Genomic DNA, 25,833 nt, shown 5'->3' with positions numbered 1-25,833 from the left:
AAACGATGATGATAGTAAATTATTTCAGTCTGTTTTTAATAGTAAGATAGGCCCGAACTGAAAAGTGGTTACAGAAAAGAGAAGGCCAAGCAATGTGTAACTTTTCCAACAATATCCTTTTAAACATAATTGAAAGCGTGTATTATTTTAGTAACCAGATCTTTGCCCCCATAATGACCAACGTAATGGGAATACATTAATGGAACACATTTGTGAGTGCTAAGGGGAAGGAATACAATAATGAAGTTTTCCATTTGCCATGCAGTAAGAGAATTTTTTATTAGCTAGAAGTGTGGGCAATAGGTGAAGACTTGAGGTTAGTAATTAATGCAACAAGACTTTAAAAATAACCTGCCTTGTAATGGTTTGAGGTAAGACATGGGAAGATTGATATTGATATTAAGAGGCACCAAATAATTGATATGCTGGCAAGAGATAGCAGGGGAGAACAGCAAGTCAATTATTCTAGATAGATAGGGGGAAAACATGTTATTTCCAAAGGTGAACTTTTATAATTTTTGTGAATTCATTGATTAGGTTAAAAGTTCTCTGAAATACTCCAGTGCAGAATAATTCGTAGCGTGAAAAATAAGAATGCTTGATGATAAAAATAACCTTGATAGAAAATATGCAAAAAGTAAGCCTGTGTTAAGAGGGACATTTTCTTAGTTGAAATGAATCTTTGGAGACGTTGCAATCATGAATTTTAGAATAGAATAGAATAGAATAGAATAGAATAGAATTTTATTGGTCTTGGTGCATATGCTCTCAGTGTACATAAAAGAAAAGATACGTTCATCAAGGTACAACATTTACAACACAATTGATGATCAATATATCAATATAAATCATAAGGATTGCCAGCAACAAGTTATAGTCAAGTTAGAAAGAGCAACTTAACAGCGAGTGAAGCCATTGAATTTTTCTACGGTATAAATGTTTTATTGCATCATGAAGAAACCTAAGGAATTGAACTGATTACAAAAGAGGAGTCATAACAAAATAAAACCAAGATTAAAATGTTAAGCGGGAAAGATCAGCTCCACACTTGACGGTCCAATTAAACTGATTTATTGCTACCCATGTCTCTGCAGAAGAATCTTCGCAGCTAAAGGTTAGCACCAGCTTGGAGTTAGATAAGGGTTCAATGGAAATTAAGGGAGATTGGACTTGATTCAGTTATGGCTACGTAGCGGTTCTTCTTTTGACTCCGCCCCCAGGTTCTGCCATTCCTTCTCCAACAGAAATCATATTTCAGTTATTTGGAATCATATTTCAGGGGGAAACAAACATCTAATTGAATTTTTTTGGGGGGGAGGGGAATGAGTGAGAATGGGGGCCTCACCGTAATATTAGGGGAGATTGAGGATCTCCCTCAATATTTTGAAGGGTTCGTGTCAGCCCCGACGCGATGATGCTCGGGGTTGTCATTCAGGCGGGGCCAGGAGACTAACATATGGGTCCAACGCCGATTGTGGATTCATCCGGGCCACGCCAGCACTGGTGCTGCTGTCGCCATACCAGACACGGCATGAAGCTCTCTCCGCTGCTGAGGCCACAACCATGTTCTCGGAAGCCGATACTGGCGTCCCCGTAGCACAACTGGGAGGTGGGGTCAGTAAACAGCCGACAGAGCCAAGCGGCGTAGACTTTGCTGAGTCTCGACTTGTCTAAGGAACTAGCCGGCCAGCCTGGATTAAGGAGCGGGGTGTTGTCTGAGTTACAGGTCGAAAGCGTGTTGGGGGCGCGGCTGGGGTGGGTGGAGTCACAGGTGGAGCGCGGGAGACATTAAAAAGGTGTGGGGAGCACTGCGCGATAGCGCTGACTATTTTCTTCACCATGATTGATGGTTGGAACGTGCCGGAGCGCTGGATAAAGATTGCTACGCCCAGGAACCTGGTTTGTCTTCTTTCCAAGCGCCTGTCTGGAACCTGACAGTTTGGGCACTTGGAGATCTGGTGGGAAGTTAAGTTTCCTATATTAGCTTATTTGGTCACTGCGGTACCTTGAACTAAAAGACATTACATTAGTCAGATATCATAACATTCTAATGTGATTATTGTCAGGGTTCCAAGGGATGCCCTAATGAAATCATTGAGCCTCGAGCCAAGCTTCAAAAGAAATCCAGTTATTTATTAGGAGCTTCATGTTGGGCACATTCCCAAGTGAAGCCAGCTCTGATCCTATGTAATTTACGCTCCAATTATGACCCTGTTCCCCCCCCCCAGGGTGTGTCATCGATCATATTCGCCAACAGAGCAATTTCGCGGGTTGTAGAGGTCACTCCCCCTTTGGCTGCTGTAGGTAACCCTGGGAAACAGCCTTGAGAGAGAAAAGCGTGGAATGTGCATTTATCTTTGGCTGCTGTGCCATTTCGCCGGTTTCCCATCCCCCCCACCCCCACCCCCCGGCCTATGGCAACTTGAGAGCAGGCCAGGGTTGCATTGCGAGTTGACAATTATATTTTCTCTTAACTGTTATCTTCATTGCCTTGAGTTATTTGTCCAAATAATAAACTAAAACAAAAAATCTAATCAGGATGTTAAGTTTCCTAACGTGTGGCTCTACACAGATCCGAATCATTTTACACCGCGCGGCCTCTCATCAGATAGATTTCAGATCGCCCCAGAAGTGACCCGTGTTCAGCTTTCAGTGTAGTGAATATCGTATTTTTTGCCTCTTGCAGGGTTTGAGAAACAAGCCAAAGAAAACTGGGCACGTGAAGCCTGATCTCATTGACGTGGATCTTGTAAGAGGTAAGACTTGGTCCCCTTCACTGGAGACATAACTTTATTCCATAGATATTTGCTTCGTTTTAACATTTGTAATGTTCTTTAGCGGGCAGATTTTCTTCATGGGGTGAAACTCCCTATTGGGGAGGGATTTTGATCAGGGGCAAAGGAATCAGGATCATGAGTTAAACTGCAATTCCGAAAGAGTTAACGCTCAAGCCCATCCACGAGAATCTAGTGAACTAACGGTCAACGCTAAATTGGTGCTAGATAAGGGTCAACGGAATTCAAGGGAGTTGGATTTAGACACTTGTGGAAACATAATGATTCTAGGCTGATGACTCACTTAACCCCGCCATCCGGTTCTGCCTGCTCTTCTGTAGATTTTCAATAATCCCGAGCTACTACCTAAATATCAGCCCAGCATACCCATTGTCAAGATTAAAACCACTTATGCTTCTCTGCATCTTATCGCTTTTCAACTTGCCAAAAGAACTGGGGAGAGGTGGGAGGTGAGAAGGAATGCGGAGGCTTCAGACTTCAGCCATGAGAGCCAAGGACACTCCTGCAGGTGTCAGCCAAGACATGAGCTGTTCTCAAAACAAAGGAACGATTCATAATTGGGCAATGTGATCTCATAATATATAACATTCAGTGTGAATATTATGTTATCGTATTTATATTGTATTATATTGTATTACATTACATTATACAGATAGTCCTGGACTTACAACAGTTCATTTAGTGACCATTCAGAGTTGCAGCGACCCTGAAGAAAGTGACTTATGACCATTTTTCACCCTTATGACCATTGCAGTATCCCCCATTGTCACGTGATCAAAATTTGGCTGCTTGGCAACCGACTCTTTTTTTAAGACGGGGCCACATGATCCCCTTTCACGATCTTCTGAGAAGCAAAGTCAGTGGGGGAAGCCAGATTTACTTAACGACCGTATGACTCACTTAACAACCACAGTGATTCACTTATCCGCTGTGGCACGAAAGGTCATAAAAGGGGGCAACATTCACTTAACCATCATTTCCCTTTAGCAACAAAAATGTTGGCCTCCGTTGTGGTCGTAAGTCGAGGACTACTCGTACTTATAAATATATTTATTTAAAAAATGTTTTTTTTTTAATTTAAAAAACATGTTTCTGCGTAACCGCTTCATTGATTTTGCTTCTCTTTAGGGTCGGCCTTTGCAAAAGCAAAACCAGAAAGTCCTTGGACCTCCCTGACTCGAAAAGGAATTGTTAGAGTCGTTTTCTTTCCATTCTTCTTCAACTGGTGGCTACAAGTGACATCCAAAGTTATATTTTCGTGGCTTCTTTTCCTTTATCTTCTTCAAGGTACGTCTGGATGAGAACTTTTGTCTAAGACATAAAATAAAGGTAAAGGTTCCCCTCGCACATATGTGCTAGTCGTTCCCGACTCTAGGGGGCAGTGCTCATCTCCGTTTCAAAGCCGAAGAGCCAGCGCTGTCCGAAGACGTCTCCGTGGTCATGTGGCCAACATGACTCAATGCCAAAGGCACACGGAACGCTGTTCCCTTCCCACCAAAGGTGGTCCCTATTTTTCCACTTGCATTTTTTACGTGCTTTCGAACGGCTAGATTGCCAGAAGCTGAGACAAGGAACGGGAGCTCACCCTGTTATGCCGCACTAGGGACTCGAACCGCTGAACCGCCGACCTTTTGATCGACAAGCTCAGCGTCTTAGCCACTGAGCCACCGTGTCCTGGGTTTATAAAAACAACACTGCGATACCTGGGTTTAAAAAAATAAGCGCTATTTTGCATTTCTAGTCTTTGAAAAAACAATTGTCCATAACATTAAAATACCAGTAGTCCTCAACTTACAACAGTTCACTTAAATGACTGTTCAAAGTTACAATGGGACTGAAAAAAGTGACTTAGGACCTACATTTTTCATACTTACGACCGTTGCAGCATCCCTCACGGTCACGTGATTTACATTCGGATGCTTTGACATCTGACTCGCATTTGTGACGGTCGCAATGTTCCGGAGGTCACGCGATTCCCTTTTTGCGACCTCCTGACAAGCAAAGTTGGGGGGGGGGGGACGGACACCCGATTCACTTCACAACCGGGTTGCTAATTTAACGACCGCAGCGATTCACTTAGCAAATGCGGCAAGAAAAGTCGTAACTTGGAGTGATACCCACCGAACAAATGTCTCGCTTATTGACAAAAATTCTAGGCTCAATTGTGGCCGTTGAGTCGAAGACCGACTCTAATATATTTCATATATATATGTTACCTTTAAAGTGTAATAAGTTAATGTACATTTTTACAATGCTTACATCAGCAGGTGTCAAACTCAAGACCTAATTTGATAACGAAACATCTACAACGGGGGTGTTGAGGCCCAGGGGCCACATCCGTCCTGCAGGGTGCTTAATTCTGGCCCGCGGGGCCGCCCGGGAAACACCAAAGGACTGGCCTGCGGTGCCTCTGCCAGCAAAAACGGAGCACAGGTGGGCCATGCACAGCCCACTTGAAGTCCGTTGACCGCAACGTTGGGGTCCGTTGACTGCACCTGAAGTCCGTTGATTGCACCTGAAGTCCGTTGACCGCAACGTTGGGGTCCGTTGACTGCACCTGGGGTCCGTTGACTGCACCTGAAGTCCGTTGATTGCACCTGAAGTCCGTTGACCGCAACGTTGGGGTCCGTTGACTGCACCTGGGTCCGTTGACCACAATGTTGGGGTCCGTTGACTGCACCTGAAGTCCGTTGATTGCACCTGAAGTCCGTTGACCGCAACGTTGGGGTCCGTTGACTGCACCTGGGGTCCGTTGACAGCAACCGCCTCCTGAAGCCTTCTACCAACGAAAATGGAGCTCGGGGAAGCCGCATGCATGCTACAGGTGGGCTTCCGAGCTCCGTTTTTACTGGCAGAGGGTTGCAGGAAACCATCGCAGCCGAAAATGGAGCTCAGGAGCCTGTTTTTGCTGACAGAGCGCTCGGTCCACCACAGGCGCCCCCAACACAAGTGACGTTGAGCTGCCCACACCACCATACCGCCCCTCCTGAGATCAAATGCAACCCTGATGCAACCCTCAATGAAATCGAGTTTGACACCCCTGGCTTACAGTGTAAAAAAGAAGTTTGACAGGGTAATAATAATAATAATAACCCAGACGTCACAATTGTTGATGAGGTTGTAAGTCGAGGACCATCTGTAATGATCTCCCTTTTCTCTAGTTAAACGACGAGTGGCTTCTCCATTCGTATCCTCTTCTTCTTCTTCTTCTTCCCAACAGTGGCTGCCATCATACTCTTCTTCACGATACAAAGCCCACACAACATACCTCTGACGGAAGTCATCGGCCCGGCATGGCTCATGCTGCTCCTTGGAATGGTGCACTGCCAGATTGTCTCCACACGGACCCCAAAATCCTCCACAAACACCGGCGGGAGAAGGAGGAGGTACCTTTGTGGTGGGACTGGGCTGGGTTTGTGCAGGTCTTTGCTTTAGTTTGAATATGAATCCAAACCAGTGTCGGCGAACCTATGGCACGCGTGCCAGAAGCGGCACGCAAAACCATCCCGTGGCAAATGCGTGTCCTTGCCGGCTCCTCTTCTGTGTTCCTGTGCCTAAACATGTGCCGGTCAGCTGGCCGTCACGTGTGCGGGGGGCAGCAGACCCTGGAAGAATGGCGGTCCATCGCGCATGCGCTGGCCGGCACCCGACCTTCCGGGTTGCCATCGTATGAATGCGTGAAGTCCAACTGTTCATTGGGCATTTGGGTACCAGCTTGTGCATGCGCGATGGACTCTGGCTCTTCCGGGGTTCACCATCCTGCGCGTGCGACAGCCAGCTGACCAGCGCACGTTCCCAGACGCAGGAATGCTGAAGAGGAGCCAGCAAGGTCGCATATTCGCCACGGGATGGTTTCGCATGCCGCTTCCGGCACGCGAGAACGCCAAAGGTACGCCAATAGTGCCCTAAAAGGTTATCGAAGGCACAGGTAGTTCTTGACTTACAACAATTCCTTAAGCAACCAAAGATATAACAACGGCACTGAAAAAAAATTGATTTACGGCCAGTTTTCACACTTAACGACCGTTGCAGCATCTCCACAGGCGTCAAAATTCAGAATGACTCATATTTATGACGGTTGTAGTGTCCCCAGGGTGATGCGATTTTGTGACTTTCTGATGAGCAAGGTCGATGGGGAAGCCAGATTCACTGAACAGCGTGTTACTTAACAACTGCCGCGGTTCGCTTAACGGCGGCAAGGAAGGTCATAAAATGGGGGAGAACTGTGACAAAGGTCTCACGTAGCAACAGACATTTTGGACCCAGCTTTGATCGTAAGTTGAGATCTTGCGCACACTGGGAACAGGCTCCTGCTATTCGTCTGCCTCACTGATGTCTGACTCCAAAGGCAGCTGATAACTGTCAGATGGCTCTGGCCCCCCCTCTGCCTCTGACGCAGAGCCCTCGTCAGAGCCTTCCCCAGACTCCAGGACTGGCCCATTTTCCTCCCCAAACTCCTCACTGTCCAAATCTGCTGCCAGATCCGCTGGCGGGCCACAACATTACCTTTACAAAATGCCTCCTTTTTCAATTTCAAGGAAATTAAGGAAAGCGGCCCACTTGGAAGTGCATCGTGAAGGGGATGGCTCTAGCACGACCGATAACACCCAGGAAGGAACCGTCCAGAGTTATGGCACCAGTACCTCTTCTAGCCTTGGCGCTGTCTTCAAGGAACTCTGGCATGCTACTTTCTTTTTATCAGGGTTGGTATCTTTTAGTCAAGCCTTGGTTTGCCTTAAATGATGAGCTGTTCCTTTTCTCTTACATCGTCCTATCAAAGTTTGTTTGAGCCCCCGTGACTTTGATTTCTACAATTCACTGGAAACCAGTCCCACTCCCACTCCGACGGCCGGGTCTGGGAAGTCTGTATCAAGCGTGGCCACGAAGCCTCTGCAGCTTTGCCAAATTCCTTTCAGATTTCTCAGGGCAGGCAGGAATCCAAGGTGTGACTTCAGCAAACCAGATGAGACTTTGCCCGACTCAAAGAATGCCAAAAAGCAGATCCTTTATATAGGCCATGGGGTGTGGCTCCATGACTCAGCACTTATCCAGGCCTGCCCCTCCCTTCCTTTTGCTGACGTCGCCTCTCAATTCTCCGGAAGCGGGGATCTGTCCAATTCCCCTCCTGATCTGCTAAGGCAATTCTAGCACGTGGCTGGCTTCGTGCTCACACGCTGTAGGAGTGAGGTTTGTTTGTTCATTCCTGACATTCTGTCCGGGCATGGTGCCAGGGCTGGGGGCTGGAGGCATGCCAGGCCATTCCTCTTCATTATCAGACTCTGAATCGGATAGCAGGAGATGGGAGGGGCCTGGCTGAGGAGAGGAGGGAGGACAAGGCACAACACATTAGGAGAAAATGGAGGCAACAGATGCAGAGGCTCTGGTGTGTTTGCTGTTAAATTACGGTCGGGCCTGTTTACTTTTTTTGGTCTTCATTAATTCCAGCAAGGAATAAAGACAGTTTGATCTAGTGGTTAAGGCATCAGGCTAGGAAACGAGAGACTGTGAGTTCAACTCCTGGCTTAGTCATGAAGGCCAGCTGGGTGACTTTGGGCCAATCACTAGGAGATGAGACGCTGAGCTTGTCGATCGAAAGATCGGCAGTTCAGTGGTTCGAATCCCTAATGCCGCATAACGGGGTGAGCTCCCATTACTTGTCTCAGCTTCTGCCAACCTAGCAGTTCGAAAGCATGTAAAAAATGCAAGTAGAAAAATAGGGACCACCTTTGGTGGGAAGGGAACAGCGTTCCGTGCACCTTTGGCGTTTAGTCATGCCGGCCACATGACCACGGAGACGTCTTCGGACAGCGCTGGCTCTTCGGCTTTGAAACGGAGATGAGCACTGCCCCCTACAGTCGGGAACGATCAGCACATATGTGCGAGGGGAACCTTTAACCTTACCTTAAGTCTTCTATTATTGCCTTTTTTTTTCCTCTTTGCATGAAAGCAGTTTGGGATCAGGAAAAAGTCTTCACCCAAACAATAAACTACTTCATGTATTTGGTTTGCCTCCAGAGCGAAAAAAGCAAAGAACTCCATAGACAAATCTACCGAAACGGACAACGGGTATGTTTCCCTTGATGGCAAAAGGACAGGGAGAAACAACGAAGATGCTTTACAATCCCACGAACCCCTCTCTGAGATAATCCGGTCAGAAGAGCCCGGCTGGAATATCGGAACTGCCCGAAGTACATACAACACTTCAAATCATAAAGTGAGTCCTTCGTTAGGGGACTGGAAGCTAAAACATATGAAGAACGGTTGCTGGAATTGGGTATGTCTAGTCTAATGAAAGGGAGGACTAGAGGTGACATGAAAACAGTGTGCAGCCCAGTTCGTGTCAGGATGTAAAGAGTTAATAGCTGTAAGCTGATGTGAAGTTGTAAGCAGCTGGAAGCTGATGCAATAGAATGAGGCAGCAGAGTTACCGTCACTGGGTCAGAAGCTGTCTATATAAAGGAAGCCATTAGAGGGCGTCCCTTCTCGTGCATTGTACTTCTGTGTCGTGTATATATCAATTGCTCTCCATGTATCAATAGCTGTAAAGGTATTTAACTATGCATAAGTTTGCAAATATTTCATTGGTAGATAAAACCACTGTTAGTTATATAAAAGGCGCTGTGTGCTCTGTTTTGCTCCTGGGTTTATCTTACAGAATAGAATAGAATAGAATAGAATAGAATAGAATTTTTTATTGGCCAAGTGTGATTGGACACACAAGGAATTTGTCTTGGTGCATATGCTCTCAGTGTACATAAAAGAAAAGATACGCTCATCAAGGTACAACATTTACAACACAATTGATGATCAATATATCAATATAAATCATAAGGATTGCCAGCAACAAGTTATAGTCATACAGTCATAAGTGGAAAGAGATTGGTGATGGGAACTATGAGAAGATTAATAGTAGTGCAGATTCAGTAAATAGTCTGACAGTGTTGAGGGAATTATTTGTTTAGCAGAGTGATGGCCTTCGGGAAAAAACTGTTCTTGTGTCTAGTTGTTCTGGTGTGCAGTGCTCTGTAGCGTCGTTTTGAGGGTAGGAGTTGAAACAGTTTATATCTAGGATGCGAAGGGTCTGTAAATATTTTCACGGCCCTCTTCTTGATTCGTGCAGTATACAGGTCCTCAATGGAAGGCAGGTTGGTAGCAATTATTTTTTCTGCAGTTCTAATTATCCTCTGAAGTCTGTGTTTTTCTTGTTGGGTTGCAGAACCGAACCAGACAGTTACTAGTTACGCTGCCTAAACTCTGACAATTCTCTCTAGAATTGTATATTAAACGTGTATGAATTGTTTGCGATAAAAAAGTGCCTTTTATTGATAGTAACTTCTTCTTTGGTTTAGGACAGTCACCGAACAGTGACAAATATATCGGATGAAGTTTCTAGTGAGGAGGGCCCGGAAACCGGCTACCCTTTACGACGGAATGCCGAACGCGCTTCCAGCGATTGTGCGTTTCGAAGCAAGAAATCTCACCATTATAAGAAACATTACCCTGTAGAGGTAACAACACTTTTCATTGTGGCTGAGTAAAACATTTCAGGACATCTAATTCATGGGTAGTTTTGGGGCATGTATGAGCCCTGGTGGCGCAGAGGTTAGAAGGCAGTATTGCAGGTTAAGTCTGCCCACTGCCAGGAGTTCGATCCTGACTGGCTCAAGGTTGGCTCAGCTTTCCATCCTTCCGAGGTGGGTAAAATGCGGACCCAGATTGTTGGGGGCAATAGGCTGACTCTGTAAACCGCTTAGAGAGGGCTGTAAAGCATTGTGAAGCAGTAGATAAGTCTAAGTGCAATTGCTATCCATCCATCCATCCATCTATCCATCCCTATCTATCATCTATCTATCTATCTATCTATCTATCTATCTATCTATCTATCTATCTATCTATCTATCTATCTATCTATCTATCTATTTCCATGCATCCATGGTATCTACCTACCTACCTACCTACCTACCCATCTACCCTGGTGGCACAGTGCAGTAGAATGCAGTATTGCAGGTTAACTCTGCTGACTGCCAGGAGTTCGATCTTGACCAGCTCAAGGTTGGCTCAGCTTTCCCTCCTTCCAAGGTCGGTAAAATGAGGACCCAGATTGTTGGGGATAAGATGCTGACTCTGTAAACCATTTAGAGAGGGCTGTTAAAGCACTATGAAGCGATCTAAGTGCTATTGCTATTTGCCCAGCCTGGAAGGGAGGAGGGATCAAGTGTAGAACTAGTCTGGAATCACTATGCAACCGCAAAAGGGCTAGGGGCCAGAGGTGGGTTTCAGCAGGTTCTGACTAGTTCTGGCGAACTAGTAGCGGAAATTTTGAGTAGTTTGGAGAACCGGTAGTAAAAATTCTGATTGGCCCCGCCCACATCTATTCTCTGCCTCTCAAGTCCCAGCTGATTGGGAGGAAATGAGGATTTTGCAGTATCCTTCCCCTGGAGTGGGGTGGGAATAGAGATTCTACAGTATCCTTCCCTTGCCACACCCACCAAGCCACACCCACAGAACCGGTAGTAAAAAAAATTTGAAACCCGCCACTGCTAGTGGCTGGTACCTTCCCTAAGTTCCTTGAATCCTTATTTAATTGTTCCCAGGCGTAGGCTGCCAAATCGGGAAGATTCCTGTATTATAAGCTGAACATAATGAAATAGTTAGCTCGAAGTGTGCATGAATGGGTCCGGTTGTTCATGCAATAACGTCAGAGGTGGTATTCAGCCGGTTTGGACCGGTGCGGACGAACCGGTTGCAGAAATCAGCCCCCCTCCCCCCCCTTGGCTCTGTGCCATCCTATTTAGGCACGTTTTTTAAGTCGGGCGCATGCGCGGAAGGAACACGCGCAAAGCACATGCGCGGAAGGCCGGGTGCATGTATGTAAAGCTGATGCCGCGTGTGAACCTGGCGCACGACGAACCGATAGTAACAAAATGTGAAACCCACTGCTGAATAACATCCTATGGCTCTTCCGGTATTCTTCAGGATGTCCCCAAATCGGGCACGAGCTGCAGCTCCAGGTGTTCAAGTTCCAGGCAAGATTCGGAGAGCGCCAGGCCGGAATCGGAGACGGAAGATGTGCTGTGGGAGGATTTTTTGCACTGTGCCGAGTGCCGTTCCTCCTGTACCAGCGAGACCGACGCCGAGAATTCTCAGGTCAACTCTTGCATGAAGAAGGAATACAGAGACGACCCCTTTCATCCGGTGAGTAGAAGAATAACTGATAGGGCAGAATAACACAGAGAAGTTGGAAGGGACCTTGGAGGCCTTCTAGTCCAACCCCCTGCTTAGCCAGGGAACCCCACACTGTTTCAGACAAATGGTTGTCCAGTCTCTCTTTTTAAAATATATAAATAAATAAATATATATATATATATATATATATATATATATATATATATATATATATATATATATATATATATATATATATATATGTTTTCTGAGGTTTTGGTGTTTATAGCTGAGTTCACAGAATTGAGAACGATGTCTCATTCGTCATCTTCAGGCTTCAGCCTGCGCTTCTGGGAGCAGAAGCACGGAAGCCTGAAGATGACAATGAGACTTCGTCAAACGCCGCCAAGACACTTCCTTCCTTCCTATATATATATATATATATATATATATATATATGTATGTATGTATGTATGTATGTATGATGTATGTATGTATATATATAAAATATATATATATATATATATATATATATATATATATATATATATAATCATAAAAGTAAAATACAAAAGAGAAGGACACACAAAACAAAACGATACATTCAATCCTAACAAAAACAACAACAACAACAAAATAGTACACACACACACACACAAAAAGGAAAAAGTGATAAAATAAATTTAACATTTAACATGTAGGAACCACCCTGGTTGGGTGCTGAAAAATAACATTCTCCACTTCTCTCTCTCTCTCTCTCTCTCTCTCTCTCTCTCTCTCTCTCTCTCTTTCTCTTTCTCTCTCTCTCTCTCTCTCTCTCTCCTTCCTTCCTTCCATCCATCCATCCTCCCTCCCTCCCTCCTTGATTAGTTTCCACCCATTGCTTCTTGTTCTGTCTTCAGGTGCTTTGGAGAATAGCTTGACTCCCACTTCTTTGGGGCAGCCCCTGAGATATCGGAAGACTGCTATCATGTCTCCCCTAGTCCTTCTTTTCATTAAACTATGATAGATAAAAATGATAGATTGATTCTTTCCTTCCTTCCTTCCTTCCTTCCTTCCTTCCTTCCTTCCTTCCTTCCTTCCTTCCTTCCTTCCTTCCTTCCTTCCTTCCTTCCTTCCTTCCTTCCTGATTAGTTTCCACCCATTGCTTCTTGTTCTACCCTCAGGTGCTTTGGAGAATAGCTTGACTCCCCCTTCTTTGTGGCAGCCCTGAGATATTGGAACACTGCTATCATGTCTCCCCTAGTCCTTCTTTTCATTAAACTATGATAGATAAAAATGGTAGATTGATTCCTTCCTTCCTTCCTTCCTTCCTTCCTTCCTTCCTTCCTTCCTTCCTTCCTTCCTTCCTTCCTGATTAGTTTCCACCCGTTGCATCTTGTCCTGCCTTCAGGTGCTTTGGAGAGCAGCCCGACTCCCTCTTCTTTGTGGCAACTCCTGAGATATTGAAAGACAACAGTCATCTCTCCCCTAGCCCTTCTTTTCATTAAACTAGACACACCCAATTCCCGTAACCTTACTTCACATGTTTCAGCCTCCAGTCCCCTAATCATCTTTCTTGCTCTTCTCTGCTCTCTTTCCAGAGTCTCCACATCTTTTTTTTTTTTAAATTGATATTTATTTGGAGCTTGCCAAATCTGCCCGAAGCCATCGCTTTTGCTTGTGGCCCTCACCCGCTATTGACCAGGTCATTTTTGTTATTCTTGTTGTTATGGCTTTACAGAATTTTTTATGTTCCGCCTTTTCTTTTTTTTTTTAATTTATTTTTGGCAGGGTCATTTGCCCTGGTTCCATAGCTCGAACCCCGGGCTGGAAAAAGTTAGCGCCATTGTGTGGGAAGGCAACGACTGCAAAAAGGCAGATATGTCCGTGCTTGAGATCAGCGGCATGATCATGAACAGAGTGAGTCTGGTTTGTTTGTTTATTTATTTATTTATTTATTTATTTATTTTTAACTTCTAAGATTTGCCCCCATGAAAGAGCGATGCTTTTAAATGCTCTAATTGGTAGTCCTCGACTTTCGACCACAGCGTTGTGACCCAGGCCCAAGTAGGTCAGTCAGTGTAAAAAAAAAACCAAACTTTATTAGAACAGCTGAGAATTACTTCATTCTTAGCATAGTTCAACTAATTTTTTATTTTTTTTTGCATTTATATCCCGCCCTTCTCCGAAGACTCAGGGCGGCTTACACTGTGTTAAGCAATAGTCTTCATCCATTTGTATATTATATACAAAATCAACTTTTATTGCCCCCAACAATCTGGGTCCTCATTTTACCTACCTTATAAAGGATGGAAGGCTGAGTCAACCTTGGGCCTGGTGGGATTTGAACCTGCAATATTGCAAGCAGTTGCTGTTAATAACCTTCCGTCGCGAGCTTAAAACACACTTATTTATCTGCGTGGGACTGGATTAGATTTTAAATTTATGGTTTTAAATGGGTTTTATTATTTATATGGTTTTAACAATTCGGCTATGGAATAAGTTTTTTACTTGTTATTTTAGTTTGTATTTATATGTATTTTTAAAGTGCCTGTGAACCGCCCTGAGTCCCTAGGGAGATAGGGCGGTATATAAATGTGAACAATAAATAAATAAATAACAGGCTGCATTAGCCTGTTGCGCCACCAGAGGCCCTATATTAAATTAAATTAAATTAAAGCAAATTCCTAAATTAAAGCAACTAAACTAAAGCAAAGTTCAACATAAATTCCTCAGTCCTATCACCAACCTTGGTCTAATTAGGCAAATTGTCAAAGGCCTTTCTTGGCAAAAGTTCAGAAGTCGCCGATACGAAACAAATGCAACAAGACGAAGCTATCAATGTTGTTTTCCAGCAAAGATCCCAAACACTGTTGCTGGTCTTTTACGCCTTATGGGAGGGGCTGATCATCTCTTGGCCCTACTCCCGAGTCTCCCGAGGATAGGATAGGGGATAGGGAGGGAATGGAAAGAAGGTGAGAGGAATGGAGGGGGGAGGATAGGATAGGTGATGGGGAGGGCAGGGAAGGGAGAGAAGAAGGGAGGGGAGGGAGGATAGAATAGGATACAATAGGATAGGGCAGTGATGGTTAACCTTTTTGGTGCAGAGTGCCCAAAGCGCACACATGCGCGAATGCACGCACACATGTCCAATCCCCAAAATGCAGTGCATCCCGTCCCTTGCATGTTCTCATGTTCCCTGCGCATGTGCCCCCCGCGCATGTGCCCTGGTCCTGCGGCCCCCCTTTTGGCTTTCAGGTTGCTGCAGGAGGCTTTTCAGGCCCAACACGGGGGTCGGGAGGGGCTTACGATCTCCCCAGTTTCTCCCCCCCCCCCAGTGCATCCTAGCTTTCTCCTGCCTTCTGTGCCTTCCCAGATCTTTGCAGTTTCTCTCCCCCCACCCCCCAGCGCGTCCTAGCTTTCTCCTCCATTCCTGCCACAGAGAGACACCTGAGGAGGGTGGAACCTGCGGAGATCAGGGAAGGCCCTGCCCTGCGCATGCATGGCAGAGATTTGAAGACCGGCTGGCTGGTGTGAGCCGTGAACGCATGCGCGGTAGAGCTGGGCTGGGCTGGGCTGACAGCTGGTGTGCCCGCAGAGGGGGCTCTGCTATAAGTTTGCCATCACGGGGATAGGGGATGGAGATGAGGGAAAGGAGAGGGAGAGGAGAGCAAAGGAGAACAGAGGGAGCATAGGGAATGGAGAGGAAACGGAAGGAAGTGGAGAGGGATGAGGTGGGGTGAGGATAGGAGAGGAGAGGGGGCGGGGAGGGAAGGGGGAGAGGGAGAGGAGGTGTTGTGACTCCAGGCCCCCCCCCCAGGCCTGGCCTCCTGCCAGAGAGTGACTCAGAGAGTGAGGGGGAAGGGCCGTCAGGGCTCCCTTCTGCAGGGCCGGCCTCTCTGGCTCAGCTCCAGGAGCCAGAGGCAGGCCAGGTGGAAGAAATAATGAGGCCTCTGTCTCCTGTGTCTCCCCCGCCCAGGCAATGCTCCCAGACCCAGCTGAAGACAATCAGTCCTGGTTGGATCCTAGGTTTCGTAGACAGGAGAGGTGGGAACAACAGAAGCAGGGGTGGGGCAGGTCTAGGAAGTGCTGAGTCATGGAGCTACACCCCACAGGGTATAAAAGCAGGAGGGGCTGCTATACTACTCCGTGGCGAAGAAATCAACTGCTTAGAGAGAACTTGAGCTGAAGTACTGTTTGTTCCTGGTTGACTCGCCAGCATCAAGAAAAGATAACAGAGAAACTTGGCAGACGCTCGCTAGTTTGCTGCCAGAGCTGATAGCTGCCGTGGACTGAATTGCCGGCTAATTAAGTCATCGTTCGTGCCTCCCGGACTGAGGTGGTGGGGGGACAGAACAGGAGAGCAGACTACCTACACAAGGAATTATCCACGTCTTTGCTTTGGTGTTTTTTCGTTTTTGTTCTTTAGGTGAACAGCTACGTTCCAGGGATCGGATATCAGATTTTTGGCAACGTGGTCTCCTTAATCCTGGGATTAACGCCGTTTGTATTTAGACTTTCCCAAGAAAAAGACCTGGAACATTTAGCCACACATACGGCCACCGAACTGTACGCTATTGTCTTTGGGTCGGATGGAAACATAATGGTGATATCCATGGTCCTCGTCTGCTTCATCGTGCGGGTTTCCCTGGTCTGGATTTTCTTCTTCCTTTTATGCGTGGCTGAGAGGACTTACAAGCAGGTGAGCCTTAGCACCAACCCCCGCCCCCGTGGTGAAATTCAATTTTTTTTACTACCACTTCTGTGGGCATGACTTGGTGGGCGTGGCATGGCTTGGTGGGCGTGGCAGGGGAAGGATACTGCAAAATCCCCATTCCCTCCCCACTCCAGGGGAAGGATACTGTAAAATCCCCATTCCCACCCCACCCTAGGGCCAGCCAGAGGTGATATTTGCCAGTTCTCCAAACTACTCAAAACATATGAAGAACGGTTGCAGGAACTGGGTACGGCTAGTTTAATGAAAAGACGGACTAGGGGAGACACGATAGCAGTGTTCCCATATCTCAGGAGTTGCCACAAAGAAGAGGGAGTCAAGCTATTCTCCAAGGCAGGACAAGAAGCAACGGGTGGAAACTAATCAAGGAGAGAAGCAACTTAGAACTAAGGAGAAATTTCCTGACAGTTAGAACAATTAATCAGTGGAACAACTTGCCTCTAGAAGTTGTAAATGTTCCAACACAGGAAGTTTTTAAGAAGATATTGGACAACCATTTTTTCCCCCCCTGAAATGGTATTTCCTGCCTGAGCAGGGGGTTGGACTAGAAGACCTCCAGGGTCCCTTCCAACTCTGTTTTTTTGTTTTTTGCAAAAAAAAAATAATCAATTTAAATATTGGTTACCTATGTCAGCAATCCATTCTTGTAAACCAGGCCTTGAGCTAAGTCATTCATTATTGTTGAATTATTAGCAGAAGCAGATCCTTCGTGCATCTTTTGATGTCTTGGGAGATTCCTAATATTGGGGATCTAGTAAAGAAACAAGCAGCTTTACCACGCAAGGATCAAGTAGTGTAAATAATTACGCTTGCATTCTGCTCGTCCACCTGGGTGCCCCTTAAAGGAATTACAATGAAGAACGTCATTTATTTCATTTCAAACTCTTATGTTTTACAGAGATTACTATTTGCCAAACTTTTTGGTCATTTAACATCTGCCAGGAGAGCTCGGAAGTCAGAAGTTCCACATTTCCGGCTAAAAAAAGTCCAGAATATTAAAATGTGGCTTTCCCTTCGCTCCTATCTAAAGGTTTGTGGTTATTTATTTATTTCAACCTACGCCTAAATTAATGCCATGTAGAAGCTGCTATTGATGTCATTGAGGCTTAAACCTCTGCCATTGTTTTTTTCCCCCTCACACACAACGCAGGTAGTCGTTAAGTGACTTTTGTCTCATTTTTACGACCTTGCTGGCCACCGTTCTTAAGTGAAACACTGTAGTTGTTAAATTAGCAACGCGGTTGTTAAGCGAATCGGGCTTCCCCATTGACTTGGCTTGTCTGAAGGTGACAGACGAAAGGGAATCATGTGACCCAGAGATGGTCTTCAGCCGGTTCATACCGGTTCAGCTGAACCGGTAGCGGAAATCGTAGGTGGGCCCCGGCTGTATTCCATCCGATTTAGGCACATTTTTAAGGCGCGAGCATGAACAAAGCCCATGCACGGAAGGCCGGGCCCATGTGTGGAAGGCAGGCCCGTGCGTGAACTGGGTGCGCGTGAGACCATCATAAATATGAGTCGCTTGCGAAGCGTCTGAATTTTGATCATGTGACCGCGGGGAAGCTACAGCGGTCCTAAGTGTAACAAAATGGCCACAAGTCACTTTTTTCCACGCCGTTGTTATTTTCAGTGGCCACTAAATGAACGGTTGTAAGTCCAGGATTACCGGTATAGAATTTAAAGGCACAATAGATTGCAAAATACGCAAAGAAGGCCTTCATCCTGCACTGGATAGACAATGGCCAGAATGATGATGATGATGATGATGATGAAGAACCGATGCCCTGAACCCTACAGCAAATAATGCAATATTTTGTACGCACAAGTTACCACGTTGCTGTATATTAATATGAGACCCAGGTCAGCTCGTTTTCCAGGTTCTATGATGGTTCGTTCGTCCATCCCACATTCACTGTTTTTTTTTTATTTATTTATTTTCAGAGACGAGGCCCTCAACGTTCAGTGGACGTAATAGTTTCCTCTGCTTTCTTGTTGACTATTTCTGTGGTATTTATCTGCTGTGCACAGGTAAGGAACCTGATGGGAACAGAATTCCTTCATGTCGAAATATCACAGTTTAGCAGCCTAGATAGAAATGTTCCTGCGTGCCTCCTTAGATGGACGTCCCCATCCTAAATGCATCCAGAACCCTGAAAGCAAAAGTACCGTATTTTTTGGAGTATAAGACATACCTTTTCCCCCCAAAAAAGAGGGTGAAAATCTGGGTGCGTCTTATACTCCGAATGTAGCCCCGCCCAGCTTCTCAAACGGAGGTTTCAGAGGCTGAAAAAAGCATCAGAAACGAAGCTTCAGAAAAGAAGCCCCCAAACAGAGCTTCAGAAAAAAAGCCCCCAAACAGAGCTTCAAACAGAGCTTCAGAAAAAAAGCCTCCAAACAGAGCTTCAGAAAAAAAGCCCCCAAACAGAGCTTCAAACAGAGCTTCAGAAAAAAAGCCTCCAAACAGAGCTTCAGAAAAAAAGCCTCCAAACAGAGCTTCAGAAAAGATGCCCCCAAATAGAGCTTCAGAGGCTTTTTTTCTGAAGCTGTTTTGGAGGCTTTCAGAGGCAGATTTTTTTTTTCTGAAACAAGAGTTTTAGAAGTTTCAGAGGGTGGGGAAAAAAGGCAAGGCACAGAGCTCACAACCAAGGAACCGAACCGGCTGAATACCACCTCTGTTTACTTCTACTAATGCATATCTACTCAGAGATAAATCACATTACAATTGAACGGATCGGTCCGCAGGGAAGTGAGGACTTCACAGGATTGCAACGGAAGTCGTTTATTCATGAATTTTATCCGGTGAAAGGTAACTTTGGCGCTGATGGAGAATTAACCCCTCTGTTTTTTTGTTTTTTGTTTTGGTTTCGACTTACTTCAGCTGCTTCACGTCCATGCGGTCTTCCTTGACTGCCATTATAACTGGGAACTGGTCATCTGGTGCATTTCATTAACCCTTTTCCTTCTGAGATTTGTGACACTCGGATCCGAAACAAGCAAGAAATACAGCAATACGTCAATATTGCTTACTGAACAGGTGAGAACTTTCCTGGTGTGGTCGGGAAAAAAAATCTCCTCAAGACTTAGAATAACTTGAATGTTGCTTTAAATGTACACTAATCGGCACACCGTTAAAATGAAATTTCGCTGCCTACAGCTCTGAAAGAGTCACCACTTCCAATACACGCTATATAAACATGACAAAATAAATAAATTATGCAAGTATGCATTATATAATCTGTAACGCTGAGAAACAACACAGTCTAGTTCTAATGTATATGTTTACATGGCGAGAAAAACGAATCTTGTGAATTTACCAGATGGATGGCATAGGGAACAAAGCTGTTCCAGAATCTGGTAGTCCTCTAGAAATACTTCAAAACCTTTTTCCAGAGGGGAGCAACAGAAAGAGAACACAAAGTGGGTGTGTGGGGTCTCTAACAATGCTTCGAGCTCTAAGAACATAGCGCTTATCCGCAGTATCCTGAATGACAGGAAGTGTTCTGTCTCCATCCTCACTTTGGAGTAACGAGCTGGCCTACAGCCAGTGGTTACACGGCTCCTATCAGTCCGGGCCTAGAAAACGCAGCTGCCTGCCAAAAAGTTCAAACAGATTAAGACTTCAGCTCAGTTCGACATGGTTCAGCTAATTTGCTTCCCGTAGAAGTGAGAGCAGTCCCAAAACTCCTTATATATCCTAATGACGCCGCCTCTCTAATCTTCTGAAGCGTGGGTCGGTCCAGGCTTGATTAGTATGGTTATCAGCTGAGTCTGTAGGCGTAGCCTAAGGAAGGGAGGGAGGAATCAGGGGATGTCGGCCTCATTATGTCCTCTGACTGGCCTGGCTCTGGCTCCTGGAGCCGGGCCAAAGGAATCGGTGCTCCTGAGGTAAGCCTTACCAGCCCTTCCCCCTCACTCTCAGAGTCACTTTCAGGCATGGAGCCACAACAGGAAGCGAGCTTCCTATACTCTTCTTGGTTATCCTCACCACTCTCTGTAGGGACTTTCTATCTGAGGCCCTGCTGCCACCAAACCAAACAGGGATGCAGTTTGTTGAGACGCTCTCAATCGTGCCTCTGTAAAAAGTGGCCAGGACAGAAGGAGAAAGATGTGCTCTCCTCATCTGACGCAGGAAATGCAGACGCTTGGATGAAGAGAGCATGTTGCTGGTCTGTTTTAAGCCTTATGGGAGGGGCCAATCATCTCTTGGCCCTACTCCCGAGTCGTCCTCTTTGCTTTAGCTGCTCTTGCCTTCTGGCAGCTTTTCTCATGTGTGCATTAGGAACAGGCTCCTCCTGTTCCTCTGCCTCACTACTGTCGGCCTCTGGAGGTTCCGGAGTCCGCGTCTCACTCCCCGATGGCCCTGGCCCCACCTCTGCCTCCGACACATCCCTCATCCGGGCCTTCCCTTAACTCCAGGACTGGCCCATGTTCTTCCTCAGCCTCATCGCTGTCCGACTCCACTGCCAGGTCCGCAGGCTGCTGGCGGACCACAACAGATAAACACTATCCTTGTTTTTTAAAAAAAATACGCTACTCGAGATGATTGTTTGTTTTAAGTGACATTGGTTTCTCCTCCCTGGGTTAGATAAACTTGTACCTGAAAATGGAAAAGAAACCAAACAAGAAAGAAGAGCTAACGTTGGTCAACAATGTCTTAAAACTCGCGACAAAGTTATTGAAGGTAAGAAGTAAAAAAAAAAAAAAAGGAAACGATTTTGGTACCGATAAATAGACGGATCGCTCTCAGGTAAGGTTCCTGTTGAGATTGTGATCTCATCCCCCTCCTTTGTGTTCTGCCAGTTCTCGGATTTAAACAATTAAAAACAACAACAACAACTTAAATTCCACCATTTCTATTGCAGAAGGGCGCCATTTTTTAAAAATTTAACAAAAAATCAAAATCCATACCTACCAGTGAAAAAAGAATATTTAAATAGCACTGGTAGTTTCTCGGCTTACGACCGCAATTTTCGTGGCTAAGCAAGACAGTTGTTCAGTGAATTCCGCCCCATTTTATGACCTTTCTTGCCACGGTTGTTAAGTGAATCACTGCCGTTCTTAAATTAGTAACACAGTTGTTCAGGGAATCGGACTTCCGCGTTGAGGGTCGCAAAAAGTGACCATAGGACCCCGGGACACTGCGGCTGTCATAAATAGAATACAGTTGCCAAGTAGCTAAATTCGGATCACGTGACCATGGAAAGGCTGCAACAGTCATAAGTGTGAAAAACGGTCGTAATACGTTGCTTTTTGGAATGCCGTGGGAACTTCAAACGGTCACGAAACGAATGATTGTAACTGGTGGACTAGCTGCATTTCTTCCAATTAGACCAGGGGTCTCCAACCTTGGCCGCTTTAAGACTTGTGGACTTCAACTCCCAGAATTCCTCAGCCAGCTTTTGCTGACTGAGGAATTCTGGGAGTTGAAGTCCACAAGTCTTAAAGCGGCCAAGGTTGGAGACCCCTGAATTAGACCATTTGTAATTTCTTCTATTGATATGACGTAAATATATTTCTTCTCTCCAGGAATTGGATAATCCCTTCAGATTATATGGATTAACAATGAATCCTTTGCTGTACAATATTACACAAGTTGTTATCCTGTCCGCTGTTTCGGGCGTAATCAGCGACTTGCTCGGATTTAACCTAAAGGTAACTTTTATTTATTTTATTTATTTATTAAATTTTTATACCGCCCTTCTCCTGAAGGACTCAGGGCGGTGTACAGCCAAAAATAAAACACAAGATATATACAATTAAAATTAAACTTTCTCAATTTTGTCCTCAATTTATCTTTAACTTCTTCTGAGGTTTGTTTTTTTTAAAAAGGATAATCATGATTTCATTTATAAATGTTGAAAATGACTGTTATTTTAAAAGCATTAATTAGTTTTGGTCACTAGCACTTGTTCTTTCTTGAGTTATATGAAACTACAGTAGTGGCCAAAATTGTGGAAACCTTTTGGGGAAAGTGTATTTTTGAGATTTGATGGCTAATAACACCACTTTTTTGGGGAGTTTCAAGATAATCCCATTTCACTGCTGGAATGGCCTGGGAATAGCCCAGACCGTAACCCATCCGAATCTATGGAGTCAACTAAAGAAATTTGTTAGTCAGAAGCGACCCAGCAATAAAACCCAGTTAATAGAAGCCATCATTCAATCTTGGTTTCACATGATAACAGCTGCAGAACTCAAAGACTTGGTTCACTTCATGGGAAGACGTTGTAAGGCCGTCATTCATGCTTAAGGTTACCCAACCAAGTATTAACTGACATGGTGATAATTTTTGTATATCTCATTTTTTTCTACATGATTCATTTCCTTCTTTATGCTGTAACTGCCATTCTAATAGCAAATCCTTCCTAAAAGTTATTGCATTACATTCTTGATTAAATTATCTTTTCGTTGATATGTGATTTTATGGTACTACTCAAAAAAGGAGGGTGTTATTAGCTAGTTTTAGAAAATACACTTTTCCCAAAAGATTTCCACAATTTGGGCCACTACTGTATGCCGGCAACCATTGCATTATGTTACAAAATTTCTTTAATTTCAATCCTAAATATTCGTATCAATGTCTGGACACAAAGAATAGTATTCCAGAGCCCTGGCATAATTTTATTTTATTTGTTAATATAGTTGCCTCTCTCTTAAAGCTGCTGTTCCTGTCATAAAAAGGAAATGAAAAGCATGTAAACAGTAGTAAAATAATAGAACTCACAAAATAAACAATGAAAAAAAGAACACAAGAATGAGACGGTTGAGGCTTGAGTTAGCTGTAACTAACACGTGATTTGCAATTTATTTATTTATTTATTTATTAAACTTCTATACCGCCCTTCTCCCGAAGGACTCAGGGCGGTTCACAGCCAAGTAAAACAATAAAGAAGTACCCAATAAAAACAATAATTAAAAAACTTATTAAATATAAGGCCAAATTAAAATCCGTTTAAAACGATAAAACCCAATAAATAAAATTAGAATCCAAATATTAAAAACTACTAAAAATTCTATGCCAGTCCTGCGCGAATAAATAAGTATGTCTTCAACTCGCGGCGAAAGGTCCGAAGGTCAGGAAGTTGATGGAGTCCTGGGGGAAGTTCGTTCCAGAGGGTGGGAGCCCCCACAGAGAAGGCCCTTCCTCTGGGGGCCGCCAGCCGACATTGCTTGGCGGACGGCACCCTGAGGAGTCCCTCTCTGTGAGAGCGCACGGGTCAGTGGGAGGCAATCGGTAGCAGTAGGCGGTCCCGTAAATAACCCGGCCCTAATAATAATAATAATAATAATAATATTTTAATTTGTATACCGCCCTTCTCCCGAAGGACTCAGGGCGGTGAACAGGCAGATAAAATATAAATACACACAATAATTAAAAACATCCCTTAAAAAACTAATTTAAATGCCCAAAATGTTAAAAAACGTATTCCCCCGTAAAATCACAAAATTTTAAAAACCCATCCAATAAAAATAAAAATCAGACAAGTCCAGCCATATGAAATAAATAAGTTTTAAGTTCGCGGCGAAAGGTCCTAAGGTCAGGTAATTGTCGAAGTCCGAGGGGAAGTTCGTTCCACAGGGTCGGAGCTCCCACAGAGAAGGCCCTCCCCCTGGGGGCCGCCAGTCGACACTGTTTGGCTGACGGCACCCTGAGGAGTCCCTCTCTGTGGGAGCGTACCGGACGATGGGAGATAGAAGCCGGCAGTAGGCGGTCCCGTAGATAGCCCGGTCCTAAGCCATGGAGCGCTTTAAAGGTAGTAACCAGCACCTTGAAGTGCACCCGAAAGACCACAGGTAGCCAGTGCAGCTTGCGCAGGAGAGGTGTTACATGGGAGCCACGGATGGCTCCCTCTATCACCCGCGCAGCTGCATTCTGAACCAACTGGAGCCTCCGGGTGCTCTTCAAGGGGAGCCCCATGTAGAGAGCATTGCAGTAATCCAAGCGAGAGGTAACAAGAGCATGAGTGACTGTACATAGGGCACCCCGGTCAAGGAAGGGGCGCAACTGGATAAAGTTGCAATAAAATTGCAATAAAATTATTGCAATTTTACTTGCGATAAAAAGAGCTTTAAATGGAAGCCGTTACCTGCATCCTTCAAAGCTGTTAGATAATAATTTGACTGACTTAAATGATTGATCAACTTTCAGTGGGAAGAACTTTGTGACAGTCCCCCCCCCCCAATGTGGCTTTGAAAAAGAAAACACTTTTCTCAGCACAATTGTAGGCTTAGATTTTTCTATTGAGATTGTATTTCTCCCTCAACTCGCATTTGATAGAAGGGAATATTTGTAGCTTGGGGTTGGATTGTGGGGTCCTTTTGGAGTTTTCTTGGTGATTTTCTTGCCGACGTAACATCATCAGTGGTAGAAGGGAGTGGGGTTTGTGGAGAGGAGGAGGAGGAGGAGGAAAAAGAAAGGAGAGGAAAGGAGGAGGAGGAAGAGAGAGAAAGAAAGAGAGGAGGAGCACGGAGGGGAAGAGAAAGGAGAAGGGGAAGAGGAGAAGGAGGAGGAGAGAGGAGAGAAAGAAAGGGAGGAGGAGAAAGTGAGGAGAATGGACAAGGAGAAAGTGGAGGAGGAGGAAGAGAGTGAAAGAAAGGGAGGAAGAGGAGAAGAGGAGGGAGGAGGAGAAAGGAAGAAAGAGGAGAGAAAGGGAGGAGGAGAAAGGGAGGAGGAGGGGGGAGGAGGAGGAGAAAAAGGAGGAGAATGGAGAAGGAGGAAGAGGAAGAGGAGGAGAAAGAAAAGGAGAGGAAAGGAGGAAGAGGAAGAGAATAAGAGAGGAGGAGAAAGGGGGAGGAGAAAGGAGAAGGAGAAGAGGAGGAGGAGGAGGAGAAAGGAGGAAAGAGGAGAGAAAAAAGGGAGGAGGAGAAAGAGGGAGGAGAAGGAGGAGAAAAAAGGCAGGAGAATGGAGGAGAAAGAGGAGGAGAAAAAGGAAAGAGGAAGGAGGAGGCAGAGTAGGAGGACTGTGTGGTCCTCAGTGCTCTCTGAGCTTGGTGGCTTTCTTGTAGATGTTTCATTACCCAACTAGGTAACATCATCAGCGGTAGAAGGGAGGGAGATTTGCAGAGAGGAGGAAAAGGAGAAGAGGAAGAGGAGGATTGTGGGGCCCTCGGTGCTCTCTGAGCTTGGTGATTTTCTTGCAGAGGTTTCATTACCCT

General features: G+C 45.2%; 2 protein-coding genes across 5 annotated transcripts in view; one reads left to right on the top strand and one right to left on the bottom strand.

Annotated features, from left to right (window-relative positions):
• PHTF2 (putative homeodomain transcription factor 2) overlaps positions 1-25,833 on the top strand; it is an 80,136-nt gene that overhangs the window by 48,506 nt on the left and 5,797 nt on the right. For all 4 annotated transcript variants that reach the window (XM_058190309.1, XM_058190311.1, XM_058190310.1 and 1 more), the window contains 14 exons: positions 2,687-2,756; positions 3,924-4,082; positions 6,016-6,181; positions 7,334-7,498; positions 8,811-9,009; positions 10,145-10,303; positions 11,772-11,990; positions 13,734-13,862; positions 16,372-16,644; positions 17,576-17,707; positions 18,619-18,705; positions 19,556-19,711; positions 21,263-21,358; positions 22,204-22,329. In XM_058190309.1, coding sequence (XP_058046292.1) covers positions 2,687-2,756; positions 3,924-4,082; positions 6,016-6,181; positions 7,334-7,498; positions 8,811-9,009; positions 10,145-10,303; positions 11,772-11,990; positions 13,734-13,862; positions 16,372-16,644; positions 17,576-17,707; positions 18,619-18,705; positions 19,556-19,711; positions 21,263-21,358; positions 22,204-22,329 — 2,136 coding nt within the window. The remainder of the gene's footprint in view (positions 1-2,686; positions 2,757-3,923; positions 4,083-6,015; positions 6,182-7,333; positions 7,499-8,810; positions 9,010-10,144; positions 10,304-11,771; positions 11,991-13,733; positions 13,863-16,371; positions 16,645-17,575; positions 17,708-18,618; positions 18,706-19,555; positions 19,712-21,262; positions 21,359-22,203; positions 22,330-25,833) is intronic.
• The window catches only part of MAGI2 (membrane associated guanylate kinase, WW and PDZ domain containing 2), a 755,967-nt gene continuing 752,477 nt past the window's right edge, over positions 22,344-25,833 (bottom strand). The window contains exon 25 of the mRNA XM_058190302.1: positions 22,344-23,944. Coding sequence (XP_058046285.1) covers positions 23,895-23,944 — 50 coding nt within the window. The 3' untranslated portion in view covers positions 22,344-23,894. The remainder of the gene's footprint in view (positions 23,945-25,833) is intronic.

This window comes from Ahaetulla prasina, chromosome 7 (genome assembly GCF_028640845.1).
Source record: "Ahaetulla prasina isolate Xishuangbanna chromosome 7, ASM2864084v1, whole genome shotgun sequence".
Lineage (NCBI taxonomy): Eukaryota > Metazoa > Chordata > Lepidosauria > Squamata > Colubridae > Ahaetulla > Ahaetulla prasina.
Note: the sequence above shows the minus strand (reverse complement) of the source record. Positions and strands in the feature narration are given on the sequence as shown.